General features: G+C 40.9%; 1 protein-coding gene across 1 annotated transcript in view; it reads left to right on the forward strand.

Annotated features, from left to right (window-relative positions):
• jam3 (junctional adhesion molecule 3) overlaps positions 1-15501 on the forward strand; it is a 37712-nt gene that overhangs the window by 17079 nt on the left and 5132 nt on the right. The window contains exons 2-7 of the mRNA XM_062961348.1: positions 9672-9737; positions 9994-10107; positions 10248-10400; positions 11558-11760; positions 14021-14120; positions 14289-14418. Coding sequence (XP_062817418.1) covers positions 9672-9737; positions 9994-10107; positions 10248-10400; positions 11558-11760; positions 14021-14120; positions 14289-14418 — 766 coding nt within the window. The remainder of the gene's footprint in view (positions 1-9671; positions 9738-9993; positions 10108-10247; positions 10401-11557; positions 11761-14020; positions 14121-14288; positions 14419-15501) is intronic.

Consider the following 15501-nt stretch of genomic DNA (forward strand, 5'->3'; position numbering starts at 1 on the left):
ATAAACAAGTCAGATGCGATTAATGGCCAATTACATAGCAACTCCATAAGACTTTTAATGTGCGCCTTTTAAAAGAAGTACTAATTTGGTAAGGAGGGAAAAGGATAGGCACTTAGGAGGACAGCAAACCACTCTGGAATGTCATCTTTGGCACATTGCTGTTCGGGTCTTTATTTCTTGACCCTGGCATCCCAGCTGAAGGGGAACGGCAATATCAAGTGTGGGCCTGCATTTGCTCTTGGCAGAAGGAAAAGATGTTTGCTGTAACCATTTGTCTGATTCTGGAATGCCTTCCAACCTGTTGCTCTTTTTCTAGCATCAAGGAGGAGGATGCCTTGGGAGGCTCAACGGAGGCAAGCCAAGCTATTTAGAAGCACAACAGCCTTAGAAAAGGATCTCTTAGAGAAAAGTATTTTCCTTCTCCAAATGGATGTTTGCCCTTCAATTTCAACAAGAGCACCAAAACATCATGTTTTACAACAAATTTGACTGAAAAAGCAGTTCAATACGCAGTAATGTTATGTTGTAATTACCGTATTTATGAATTTAGCACCAAAATATCATGATATATTGAAAACATTGACTACAAACATGGCTTGGATAATCCAGAAGCTTGGATAAGCGAGGCTTGGATAAGCGAGACTCTACTGTATATAGAGGTTTCCACATTTAGTATAGGTTGGAAGTAGCTTTTTATGTATTTAATGCTTTATGCTTGTTATTGTTTGCTTTTTTATTCTGTTTTGTTGCTTTCACTCTTAATAGTTTGTTTTGTTTGTTGTAATTTTTGTCTGAATTGGATACAGTTTAATTATACTCTCTCTCTCTATACACACACACATACATAATAACGAATCCTGTTGAAGTGAAGGATTTCTGGTTCAAGAATAGCATAGAGTTGTCCTTGAGGACTTAGAAAATTTCTACAGAGAATATCTTTTGTCAGATATTGGTAAAGGAAACTGTGGATACTGGTCCCAAGGATGCAGGGATTATACAGCTCACTCTGCTTCCAAACTCCTGGAAACATCTTTTGGTTACTCCTAAAATCAGAACCATGGGCCATGTTCTGATTCTGGAAAGCATGATTTTCAATATTAAACTTTGTATTCGTCTGCAATGCAGGAATGGGAAATTAGCAGCGTAGAACCATACGATGGAGAATGGGGCGGCAAGTGGCCCACAAGTTCTGAATAACCTGGTGCATTTACACTGCAGAAGCAGTGCAATTCGACACCACTTTAGCTATTATTTCTTAATGCTGTGGACTCCTGGGAGTTGTGAATTGGAGAGGCACCAGCAGTCTTTTGTAGAGAAGAGCATAAAAATCTGCAACTCCCATGATCCTATAGCATTGAGCCATGGCATTCAAGTGATGTCAAACTGCATTATTTTTGCAGTATAGACGCTCCCTATAATCCAGTTTCAGAATGTGGATTAACTGCATCGAACTGGATTATATCAGTCTACATTGCCCTTTAATCCGGATCAATGCAGTTTAGGAGGCTTTTCGAATTCTTGCTCTTTGAATGAGTTACATATCTGCTTCCCTCTTTCTCATGTCTTGTTTGTGGTATGTGCCACCGAAAGGTTGGCATGAAACCCTCGGAGTGAAAAATGCGTTTCGCTCCTGCTGCAATGTGTGAGCAAGAATTTGGTTTTCATCCAATGATATACAGTCCCATGGTGCCTCATTACCTCTTGAAAAAGATGAGCGATGTTCCCTTCTAGAACCCAGCAGGCACAATAAAAATCTAATTATATTTCACCCGCCGCTCTAAATCATCTTCCTCCGAAGTGGCACACCATACTCAAAGCAAACAGGTATTTTAAAATTAACATCATTGTGTTTATAAATTCTGAACGAGTTTAGCCTGGGGAAAGATGTCATAGCTTGGATGATCAACTCTGGGGAAATGAGGCTTCGGATCCTGCCCTTGCTTTAAAACATATGTCATCGTGAGTCATCCAAGAAAACTGCAAAGGGGAACTGTTCACTTGAGTCAAGACTTACAAGCTTCTCCAAGTGCTAGAAATGTCAGACAGGCAGAAGAATTGACAAAAAGAGCATGTTAGGCTGCTGATAAAGACAAAAGAGCAAACTCACTAAAAAGGAAAAAAGCAGCAATTGCGTCTTAAGATAATATACAGTATGATCACCCTATCCACTGACTCAATATCAACGGTTTTGCTTACCATGCTCCAAAAACTTTTCGCCTTGGAAGTGTTTGTGGGTTTCTCTAGGTCCTCTAGTGTACTCTGTGATATTCTTCAGATAAGTATAGCCAATATCTGAAATTTCAGGTGTGCATATAAGGTCTTGGAATGTACAAATATGGAGGTGATACTGTATAAGTTTTTAAGTATTTGCTGCATTTCTCAGGCAGGGTATGATGCAGAGTTCCAAAACTGGCTGATACGTCTTAAAAGACTATAATGTGGAGTGTCACTCGTTTCGGTCAAATGATTTAAAAGCCTTTGTGATGTAGCAATGAGTGATTAGTTAACAAAGTTATCCAACTGACCTTACCCTTCCCCTCCCTTAAATAAAAAACCGTGTCCATTATTTGTTTTGATTTAGGTTTAAACACTGAGGTGATTCTGCACTTTAGAGTGAATGGAGTTTTGATGCCTCTTTGGCTGCCATGGCTCAATGCTATGGAGTGATGGGAGCTATAGTAGACTCAATAGCATTATGCCATGGTAGCAAAAGTGGGCTCCCTGGGTGAATTGCTGAGTAAGAAGTCAACCCTTACACAAATCCAGTAGCTGCCTTAATGGGGACTGGCAGTTGGGTTTAGGGCTGAATTCTGTCTAGGTGGAGTCAGGAGTTTCCTGTTACTATTCTGTTCTGGTTTGAGGCGGAGAGACAATGCAGATTTTGTCTCGCTTCCCGACTGCCACATCCTGGAAAGCTGCCATCACGCAGAACCCTTCGTAATCCAGCCTTCCAGCAGGAGACTTGTTTATCTTTTAAAAGCCCAGAGTTTACAATGGAAATCTTTTCTCCAGCAGACCGGGGAGGTGTGATATGGGAATAGCTGGCTGTATTATCTCACTGGCTGCTGAGGTGGCACTTTATGTGCTGCCTGCCGGAGGCCAGGCTTTGCCTCCCAAGTGCATATTTGTGTCCGTGTGGCTTTGTGTTTGATGCCAGTTTCCAAAGTGTCTTTAAGTTTCTCTCCTTTCCCTTATAAAGATTTTTCTGATCCATTGGCATTGGGAGCTGTCCTCACCCACATTTCCAGCATGATTTATGAAGCTTATCTCCCACTTTGAGCTAAGGCAGTGGGAGAAGGAAGGAAAGATAAGGTTGCTGAAAGCACTCCTTTCTTCTTCAGCTTGGAGATGCTCCTCCGCCTACACAACAGGCACCCAGACTTTCTTGCTCTGCATTTAGTACAAAAACACAATTATTCCCGCAGGCCTCTGCTCCTGTTTGCAATCTGTTGGTACCATTTTATAATGCTAGGATTTTCAGCTCTTGTAACCTGAGTCCTCCGTGCCTGGAGGTGTCATCACTAGGACTAGTAGATTAGTTATATTCTGAAATATTTTGAAATGTTTATTTTATGCCTGAAAGGTATTACAGGTCCAGTGAAGAAAGAGTTGCCAGTGTCTTCCTTGGCTTTGTCCCACACGCTTCGCAAAGCGGAAGTGACGTTTGTGATCAAACACCAGACAGAGCGCACCATTGTTGACCATTCTTTGAATGGGGGTGATGCCAGTGGCACAGGGGCACTCTTTGTGTTAGATATAGTCATCCTCTGGGAAAATAACATGCTGGCCCTTAAAGCCGTGCAGCTGGGGAGGCTTCAAGTGGAATTTGAGGGGAGAAAAGCCCACATTTCCCAGCTGTGTGTATCTCCCATCGAGGCAGATGTCAGATCTAATGTGGTGATTTCACTGTTGAATTACAAACTCTGGAATGTCAGAAGAGCCTATTGAATTGTCTCTCCCTTCGTCAACAGTAGGATATACGTAGAGTGAGTTCTCCTTTTTATTTCATTTTATTGCCGCAGATTGAGTATCCCTTAATCTGGAAATCCCAAAATGCTCCAAAATCCAAAATGGTCCACTTGGCTGGCTGAGATAGTGACACTTTTGTTTTCTGCTGGTTCAGTGTACACATATTTGGTGTTAAGTGTTAATTCACATATTATGTTTTTTTTAATGCTAACCACTTTGAGCCTCCTTTGGCAGAGAAAAAAGAAGATAAATACATAACAACAACAACTTTTTTATGCACAAAATTATTGTGTATACAATTACATTAGAGTCTCACTTATCCAAGCTAAACGGGCCGGCAGAACCTTGGATAAGCTAATATCTTGGATAATAAGGAGGGATTAAGGAAAAGCCTATTAAACATCAAATTAGTTTATGATTTTACAAATTAAGCACCAAAACATCATGTTATACAACAAATTTGACAGAAAAAGTAGTTCAATACACAGTAATGTTATGTTGTAATTACTGTATTTACGAATTTAGCACCAAAATATCATGATATATTGAAAACATTGACTACAAAAATGCCTTGGATAATCCAAAATCTTGGATAAGCGTGTATTGGATAAGTGAGACTCTACTGTACCTTCAACCTCTATAGCTTATATGAAATATAAATGGATTTTGTCTGTTGACTTGAGTCCCAGCTCCAAGATATCTCATTACATAAAATCAGCTCTCCGCATTTTCAGGGTTAACTTTCATGGATTTGATTAATATGTCCTCTGTATGTGTCTCTAGATCCCCCCGCACAAAATGGTGGTCAGCTTCTGCTGCAAAATGACCCATGGCACAGATAGGCATTTGCCAAAATATCCTTTTTTGTACATTTGGATCAGAATCTGTTGGGGTCCATCTACCACATCCTGAGGTGCGTGCAGAGCATCTGTGGGGAAAGGGACCTCTGACGACAGTGTTGTAGGGAGCGTTAGACTGTTCGGAAAATACTTGGCTAAAAATAGCAAGATAGAGCAAGAGGAAAAAAAGCTGGAGGATTAGAAGAATTCGTCTATTTTGCTAAACACTCCGTTTTAGATTCTGCTTTAGTGAAATTGCATTTAACTCTGTCTATGCCAGACTTGTTGTGGAGTACAGCTCCATTTTGGGAAGGTTAAACTGATATCCTCAAGGCACCAGATCTCTTCTGATTTTGGAAGCTAAGCAGGGCAGATACTCTTTGGTGTGTGCATACCTCCAATGATGGGTCCTGATTGACTTACCTGGCTGTCATGGTGGCGATGGGCAGTGGCCTTTTCCTAATAGCGCAGCCTAGCCTTTGCTGTAGAAAAATGAAAGAACGGGTAGATCCAGCTGCCTGGCACTGATTGGGTTGCTGGATAAGAACACAAAAATTGGAGGGATTATCCAGCAATGTGTACTGCCAATGTGATCAGGCCCTGGCAGCTATCCAGGCATCTCAGCTGTTGGCATTAGCCTTGGTTTTGTGCTTTGGCAGAACTAGGAGCAGACCTGGAAGATAATATTTTGTCATTTCTAGACTTCCTCCATTCGGTTTCATCAAGCTGAGGAATGCTGAGTCCATAAAGGAAGCTTCCCAAAGTCCCCTGAGTCCCCTCTTGGGTGAGAAGGGCGGGATATAAATGCTGTAATAAATAAATAAATAAATAAATAAATAAATAAATAAATAAATACTTGGATAAATACTTGGGGCGGGGCTGTGGCGCAGCTGGCTAGTAACCAGCTGCTATAAATCACTACTGACCGAGAGGTCATGAGTTCGAAGACCGGGTCAGGTTAAGCCTCCGACCATTAATAGCCCCAGCTTGCTGTTGACCTATGCAGCCCCGAAAGACAGTTGCAGCTGTCAATTAGGGAAATTTAGGGACGCTTTATGCGGGAGGCTAATTTACAACACCATAAAACGGCCAGCAAAACATGAGGAAAAGAATGAGGAAGTACAGCCACTACTGGACGTGAAGTAACAGCTCCCCCTGTGGCCGGAATCGTGAAGCTGGAAAAATGTTAAAAATGCCTCTGAGTCTGTCTAATGTATGTTGTTTGTCTGTTGGCATTGAATGTTTGCCATATATGTGTTCATTGTAATCCGCCCTGAGTCCCCTTCGGGGTGAGAAAGAAGGGCGGAATATAAATACTGTAAATAAATAAATAATAGTTGACATCAGTGCTTTTTTGGGCACCTGATATGGGCGGCAGGCAAGTTTCTTCCTTATGTCCCAGGGACCCATACCATATTTGTACCCATTGGCTGCAACGTTCTCTTTCTTACAACTTGCTATACATGATAACAGATGAGGGAAATTAAAAACAGACCATCTGAAGCATTTCTTGAGATGCCAGTCTGAATTCCTGAGCTGCATCTCGTGCCTTCTGAAGGTCAAAGTATTCCAGTGAGGTGGGAAGGAGAAGCATAATAACACTCATTTGTTTTCAATTGGTGGCTTGGAAGTTGTGATTTGGGTGATATTCGTTAGCTATCATTTGAAGATGGGGAGTAAATAAAAATAGATTCATCCTTAGCATCTTTCCCAAGACATATAGGACACTTGCCTTGGAATTTGGAGGGCACTATGCCTTGGGAAAGAGACTAAGGATGAATCTATACTACAGAACAAATGCTGTTTGAGACAACTTTAATTGCCATGGTTCAATGCTATGGAATCTTGGAGGTTGTGATTTACTTGTGACCCCCAAAACTGCATCTCCGAAATTAACCTTCTACTGAACCTGTTCCTCGATATCTCAGATCCGGCTCTGTAATATACATGCCATTTGGATTATCGCAACATGCTTACTATGGAGGGGCCTTTGGAAACTGTTCAAAAACTACAGTTGAGCCTATTGAATTTAAGATCCTTGATGTTCTCTTGGTCCCCCAACCATCAGAAGTATTTAGTGAGAATGTGGGACTGAGCATTCTCAGTGGCTATGGGATTGCCTTCCATGGGATGCTTGCTCGACCTCTTACGTTTTCGTTCCATCACCTTGAAAAAGCCTACCCATTACTTTTGGAGGGTTAACGGTTGCAGAAGATCCTTTAGTTAGGGTGTGTTGTGTTATAGTTTCATTTTTTATTTCATTTTAACAGCTGTTTTAAAATTAATGTTTTCCTGTAGGAGGATGCCTTCTTGTCATCGTATCACAAAAGTTATGTTTTAAAAAGTCCATACATAAAAGTCTGATACAGCCAAGCTATTCTTATGTTTCCAAGTGAGGAGGGAAAAGTAAGAGGTGAAAACAGCAAAGCAGAGGATGCAGTCTTGGCAAACTTTTCGGTTCTCCCGCAGCATGTTCTTGCCCTCTTTCATTGCCTGTGTTCCTTACTGTTGTCAACACACTTGATTTGTTAGTCAGGCACCTCTGAGATCCTCACTGTCCTCATAACCCAGCAGCATGAAGCGTTTGAGTGTCCCACTGTGTCTTGCTGTCAAATGTGGGTGGTAAAAACACATTAAAACACTTGCAAACGTGGGTGGTGTCCTGCAGTTGCATTGAGAATGGATGGCCAGCTGGGGTGTTTCTGCTAACTCCAGATCCATTTCTGTTCAAGCCTCTCTTTTCCAGAAATGCTACTTAACGTGAGTTATGTTATTCCAAAAAGCTGTCTCAAGTTTGTAAACAAATGTCTTCCCTCTTGCTGACTGAAGAATGATTTGACCCACAGTGATAATTTCTTGCCTGTTCAGACTCTTTTCATTGGGCACAGTGTTGTGCACCAAATTCAGAAAAAGCATCTAGATTTCTTTACATATTCTTCTTCTTTCCATAATACAGTAGAGTCTCACTTATCCAAGACTCGCTTATCCAAGGTTCTGGATTATCCAAGGCATTTTTGTAGTCAATGTTTTCAATATATCATGATATTTTGGGTCTAAATTCGTAAGTATAGTACAGTAGAGTCTCACTTATCCAAGCCTCGCTTATCCAAGCTTCTGGATAATCCATGCCATTTTTGTAGTCAATATTTTCAATATATCATGATATTTTGGTGTTAAATTCGTAAATATAGTAATTACAACATAACATTACTGCATATTGAACTACTTTTTCTGTCAAATGTGTTGTATAACATGTTTTGGCGCTTAATTTGTAAAATCATAACCTAATTTTATGTTTAATAGGCTTTTCCTTAATCCCTCCTTATTATCCAAGATATTCGCTTATCCAAGCTTCTGCTGGCCCATTTAGCTTGGATAAGTGAGACTCTACTGTAATTACAACATAACATTGCTGCACATTGAACTACTTTTTCTGTCAAATTTGTTGTATAACATGATGTTTTGGTGCTTAATTTGTAAAATCATAACCTAATTTGATGTTTAATAGGCTTTTCCTTAATCCCTCCTTACTATCCAAGATATTAGCTTATCCAAGGTTCTGCCGGCCCGTTTAGCTTAGATAAGTGAGACTCTACTGTATTTCAGAGCTTGAATCTTCCTTGTGTTGCATGGTGTGGAATGTAGATAGTAATGGTTATCAGTCTTTGATTGCAGGAAAACATTGAAAATAATGTATTATTTCTTTTCTTTTCTTTTAGAATGATGAATAACATGTTTACAAAATAGCGTTCACCTGCTTGTTTCTCCAAAATCATTTCTAAAACTATGCAAGAGGACAAGCTTGAGAAAGTAGTTTTGTTTTTGGCCGACAGGTCTTCTCATTTCTCATTCTGATTGAATAACTCAAGGACCATTAGTCAAAAATAAATAAATGCATTGGCATTTCCAAACTCTGGCTGGGTTTCTGTAGGATAGTGTATGCTTCTAGAGGGTGGAATGGAAAAGTTCACAAAAACAGCATCTAAACCAGGCATGGGCAAACTTTGGCCCTCGAGGTGTTTTGGACTTCAACTTCCACAATTCGTAACAGCTGGAGTTGAAGTCCAAAACACCTCGAGGACCAAAGTTTGCCCATGCCTGACCTAAAGGCAGAAGTTCTCATTTGCTTTAGGAATTGCTAGGCGAACCTGGTCATCTTTGGGAATGGGTCCCTATATTTTATCCTGAGCCTTACGTTGAGCCTGTATAATTTTTGCCTCTATATATATATTGCACTATGCTCAGACTCATTCTGATATTCTGTTTTATCCTGTTTTATACTATTATATGGTTTTATTGTTTATATTGGTTTTATTGGGGCCTGTGGTGGCACAGTGTGTTAAAGCACTGAGCTGCTGAACTTGCGGACCAAAAGGTCCCAGGTTCAAATCCCGGGAGCGGAATGAGAGCCCGCTGTTAGCTCCAGCTCCTGCCAACCTAGCAGTTCGAAAACATGCCAATGTGAGTAGATCAATAGCTACCGCTCCGTCGGGAAGGTAACGGCGCTCCATGCAGTCATGCCGGCCACATGACCTTGGAGGTGTCTACGGACGCTGCCGGCTCTTCGGCTTAGAAATGGAGATGAGCACCAAACCCCAGAGTCGGTCAAGATTGGACTTAACATCAGGGAAAACCTTTACCTTTACCTATTGGTTTTATTGTATGACTGTTTATTATATGTGACATTGGGCTTGTTCCCCATGTGAGCCGCCCCGAGTCCCCCTGGGGGTGATGGGAGCGGGATATAAAAATAAATTATTATTATTATTATTATTATTATTATTATTATTATTATTATTATTATCTAAGCACTATGGGCAAGTGCCAGAGGGATCTTAACTGATCTCTTCTTGATTTTCATAGGATACCGAATCTTTGCTGTAGAGCTGATATCCACCAACCAGAACCCTGTTGTGCAGGAGTTTCAGCGTAAGTACTGTTGTGGTTTAACTGTTTAACTAGAACTCTGGAGGAGCAGGCTTCAAACACTTACACTGCCATGGAAGGAAGTCCACAGATTTACCTTGGGGAAGTTTGTAAAGCAAAGCAGTTTTTCTCTCTCTCTACTTGGGAGGTTCTGAGAAGGCAAGGCAACACTTCCTTTGGGAAAGCCACTCCTTAAGAGGAGCAGTTCCCCTTGAGAAAACTGAGATCTCCCTTCTCACTCTGTGTGTTCCTGCTGCAGGTGCTGAACTTTCCTGCATCATTGCCACCACCAAGACAGCCAACCCTAGAATTGAGTGGAAGAAGATTGGAAGCAAGGAAACCACCTATGTGTTCTTCGACAACAAGATGCAGGGTAAGTGGTGTGGCTTAGGAGTGCATTTGGTTAAGGCTATATGAGGTTGCTGCAGAAAGCCTTGCAGGTTGCCTAGTTTGTAAGTGAGCAGGATCGGCATAGCCCTCACCTTTCCATACTTCTGTTCCATGTTTCTCTAGGAGATTGGGCGAACCGTGCCCAGCTCAACAGCAGAACCTCACTGGTCATCTCCAACGTGACCCGGGCAGATAAAGGGATCTACCGGTGCGAAGTGGTGGCACCTGAGGATGCACGAATTGGAGCAGAGATCAATATCAACCTGACAGTTCATGGTGTGTGCCCACATATCCTCCCTTTCTTCTGGCAAGGACTAGAGCTAGTATCTGGACATCCTTTTCACCAGCTTTCCTTGCCCAAAGCTGGAGTTTATATGTCTGAATTCCCAGAGATAAACAAAAGTTGCTAAAATGTAGAGATGACGGGAGTGCAACACATTCTCCCCAGCTTGGAGAGGACACCATAGGACTGTTTTCTGTTCATGTACTCCTAGGATATGTCTCCCTACAAGGCTTAGGTGGAAGGGAAATTTGCCAGCATCGAGTTTAATTTTACCTGAATTTTGGCTTCTTGAGTTGTACAGTCATTATGGTTTGTAGTAAATGGTTAACAAGCCAGCTTTAGAAAACGTGGTTTCTTCTGAAACTGATCAGAGTTTGTTATGAGCCATAGTTCCCAATGATTCAACATGCCAGGATTTGAGAAACGAAATACTGCTAGAGTCCAAGAATACCTGGAGAGCTGCAGGGTCACCACTGATCATATAAGGGATGTCAGGACAATGTCAGGACAAATGCCAGGTGATGGAGTGGTTTCTAGGGGGCTGTGCTGTGGCGCAGGCTGGTTAGCAGCCAGCTGCAATAAATCACTCTGACCAAGAGGTTGTGAGTTCGAGGCCAGCCCGCTGGGGTGAGCACCGGACAATTAAAATGAAATATAGCCCCTGCTTGTTGTTGACCTAAACAACCCGAAAGTTGCATATATCAGGTAGGAAATTTAGGTACCACTTATATGTAGGGAGGCTAATTTACGACACCATAAAAATCATCCAGCCACCGTTGGAATGAGGAAATGCCGTCGCAGTGGTTGATGAAGCAGTTGCTCCCCCTGTGGCCGGAATCAAGCATACCCTCTGGAAGCTGGAGAAGGTTTAAATTGCCTCTGTGTCTGTCTCTGTCTCTGTCCTATGTTACATGGCATTGAATGTTTGCCTTATATGTGTCAATGTGATCCGCCCTGAGTTCCCTTCGGGGTGAGAAGGGCGGAATATAAATACTGTAAGTAAGTAAGTAAATAAATAAATAAATAAATAAATTCTAGGGCATTGATATCCACCCCAGTTGCAACCCATTGCATTATAGTGGAGGTGTATTTGGGATGGGAAGTTGACCAGCTGTATAGCTTACATGATGGGCTTCTCCTTCCCTGACAGTGAAACCAGTGCCCCCAAAGTGCCACGTGCCCCAATCTGTGCCTGTGGGCAAATCTGCCACCCTCCAGTGCCAGGAAAAGGAAGGTTTCCCAGAGCCGACATACAACTGGTACCGTAATGGTGAGGCTTTGCCGCTCGACTCTAAATCCAGCTCCAAATTCCAGAACTCCTCTTTCACGGTGAACACAAAGACAGGCACATTGGTAAGTAGGCTGTGGCAGTCAAGGAGAGGAAGGTTGGGATTGGCTTAGTTAAAACGATAAAATGAAAGACGTTACTTCTTGGTAGCAAAAAAAATTTGTTCACCCTCTGCAGTAGAAATTAACTTTGCTCCCCACAGTAACAGAATGGTTGTTTAAAGTTTTAGAAATTGCATAAATTGCTATATTAACATACTGGAAGAAAAGAGAGGTGTTCAGGGCAAAAGTTTTTTTTTTTTCATTTCCTGAAATTGGTACTTTTTGTTACATACTGGAATTATGCTGTCATGCTGTAAAAACGGACATCCTTTTATTTATGCAAGAGTAAAATAAACATTCAAATAAAAGAGGATTTTCCTCCAGACTCACTGAGTTGGTTGGTTTGGCTAGAACCCTGGGATTCACCAATAGGCTCCAGATGTAAAAGACATACATTCGGAATCATAAGACGCAAACACAAAAAATTAAGAATTTGTCAAGGATTAGAATGCATTATGGTAGTCTATCTGGTGCATAGACTACTCTGGCTATTCTAAAAGTCAATGAGTTCTGAGCCCAGAAAATTATTATTATTATTATTATTTAGCATTTCTGAATCTGTGAACATGGCACTTTAAAGATTGCAAGAGGACAGATCCCTGCTTCCAAGGGGCCTACAATCTATCACAATGAGGAAACAACAGAGGAAGGAGAGAGAGGAGGAGTTAGCATAAAGGCAGAAAGAATATATATGCATTTGTCAATAAGAACTATAGAGTTGGAAGAGATCCCAAGGGCCATTCAATCAAACCCCCTTCTGCCATGCAGGAAAAGCACCCCTGACAGATGGCCATCTAGCCTCTGTTTAAAAGCCTCCAAAGAAGGAGCTTCCACCACACTCTGAGGCAGAGAGTTCCACTGTTGAACAGTTCATCTTATTGCAACCTGAGAGCCAGGAAGATAGTTCCATCTTGTCTCCTGTGCCATAGCAACATGCTAATTTTATGTGTATGTATGTGTGTGTGTGTGTGTGTGTGTGTGTGTGTATATATATATATATATATATATATATACATATATACACACACACACACACACACATACATACATACATACAGTAGAGTCTCACTTATTCAACATAAACAGGCTGGCAGAACGTTGGATAAGCGGATATGTTGGATAATAAGGAGAGATTAAGGAGAAGCCTATTGAACATCAAATTAGGTTATGATTTTACAAATTAAGCACCTAAACATCATGTTATACAACAAATTTGACAGAAAAAGTAGTTCAATATACAGTAATGCTATGTAGTAATTACTGTATTTACGAGTTTAGCACCAAAATATCACGATGTATTGAAAACATTGACTACAAAAATGCGTTGGATAATCCAGAACGTTGGATAAACGAATGTTGGATAAGTGAGACTCTACTGTATATACAATTTATAATAATTTAAAAACATTTAATATATAGTGTGTGTGTATATGTATATATATATATATATATATATATATATATATATATATATATATAATATTGATAATATTATTATAATGGAATACAATATTATACTACTAATAATACAATATAATAATATTAATTATATATTGTATATTAAATGTAATATTACTAATAACATTACTATATAATGATATAGTACAATATAGTAATGTAATGCTTATATTGTGCTATGCTAATAATATATTGTATGCTCATTTGATTTGTAAGCCGCTCTGAGTCCCCTTCGGGGTGAGAAGAGCGGGATATAAATGTAGTAAATAAATAAATAAATAAATATTGTGTGTTGAGGCCTTGGCCTTTGTAAGCCGCATCGAGTCCTTCGGGAGATGCTAGCGGGGTACAAATAAAGTGTAATAATAATAATAATAATAATAATAATAATAATAATAATAATAATAATAAATAAGGACATTCTTCCTAATAATGTTCAGGTGGAATCTCCTTCCCTGTCATTTGAATTCATGGCTCCACTCAACCTTCTCTTCTGTACAATAAACAGACCCAGCTCTTTAAGTCACTCCTCAGAGCGATTCATGTTTCCCAAACCTTTCATCCTATTAGTCACCCTTCTCTTGTCAATATCTCTCTTGAATCGCGGTGCCCAGAATTGAGTGTTCCCTCTGCAGAAAACGAACGTCATGAAAAAGGCTAGGCATAAACCACATCCCAGTGTGGTGGATAGAAGAGGTTCTGAACACTTGTGAAGATGTTGAAGAAATGCCACATATGACTTGGGTTACGATCTTCGTTTATGCAGGTTTTTAGTGAAGTGCAGAAAGGAGACACGGGCCGCTACAGCTGCCGGGCAATGAATGCCGTTGGCGATGCTTGGTGCGAAGACTCGGTGATGGAAGTTTGTGAGTACTTTTTCTTGGAGGAGAGTGACAATATTCATGCGGATGGGAGTCAGGGCCACTTTCCCTGAGGACAGATCTCCTGTTTGGATTAGATTTGCAAAATATTGTCTGCAGGCAATTGGTGAGAAAGCCTTGTTGACCCAAAGAGATTAATTTGTCTTCTTCTAGATGACCTGAATATTGCAGGGATTGTTGGAGGCATCTTGGTGGTCCTGTTGGTCTTGACGCTAACTGCTTTGGGAATCTGCTGCGCCTACAGGAAGGGCTTCTTTATCAACAACAAGCAGGATGGAAACAGGTGAGCCTTGGCAAGCCGCTTCTCTAGTGAGCACCAGATCCTATAATTCACAGGTAGGATCTATGCACCCTCCATATGGTTTTGGACTGTAGTTCCCATCCACCCTAAATTTACATAGCCAGTGGTGAGGAATATTGGGCAGAGCTTAGGCCTGGATTCATGGCCAGTGATCGTAACGTTGGACTATGATGTTGGAGACTGGGAATACTGGGAATATTGCAAGAATATCTGTAGAGTTGCGTGTTTCCTCTCCTGAAGCAATTTGTATGTGTATTTAAGGATTGGATTGGTTATGACAGTAACTTTAGTGTTGTGTGTTTGAGTTGTTTCTGACTTATAGTAATCTAAAGTGGCGGTTTTTGTTGTTGTTGCAAGATCTGTTCAGAGAGTGTTTTCTTTGCCTTCCTCTGAGGTTGGGAGAGTATGGCTTGTTTATGGCCCATTAGGGATTCTAATCCCAGTCTCCAGCATCGTAGTCCAACATTTCTATCACCGGGTATGAATCCCAACCTAAACTCCTGCATTTCCATCCACCAGTGCTCACTTTTGCATCTACATTGCCTGCTCTGGATGAAGGGAAATGACTCTGCCTTCCTCTGACCATCTGCCGCAATGAGTTGACCCATGGGAGCAGATAGTATAAAATTAGCCAAAACAGGAATTGACATCATAGGAAAAGGAAGACACAGGGGCATTGGCTTGAATAGATAACACTGCCATCCCATTTGTCAGGACCTTTTGATTTAGGTGGAACTTTTCACTCGTTATCTCATATGTCAAAGAAGTCTTTTAATGGCATTGGAGAAAAGCAGAATGTGAAATAACGAACTGAATGAATAAATTCCAGCTTGGAATATCACCTAACTGTTCTCAGTGTGGGTGTAATATAACCTGATTCTCTAAGAAAGCTTCACGGTGGGAGAAAAGCTAACATTTTGGAGGCTTTAGATTGGTTTCTTCCACACTTCCTTATTGATCACTTCTATTCTTTACGGATTCTGATTGTTTTTCTTGAATTTCTGCTGCCATATAGTCATAAAGCTACCAGTGATCTGGCAGGAAAAATCACTGACTTGATCAAGC

Source organism: Anolis carolinensis, unplaced genomic scaffold (genome assembly GCF_035594765.1).
Source record: "Anolis carolinensis isolate JA03-04 unplaced genomic scaffold, rAnoCar3.1.pri scaffold_8, whole genome shotgun sequence".
Lineage (NCBI taxonomy): Eukaryota > Metazoa > Chordata > Lepidosauria > Squamata > Dactyloidae > Anolis > Anolis carolinensis.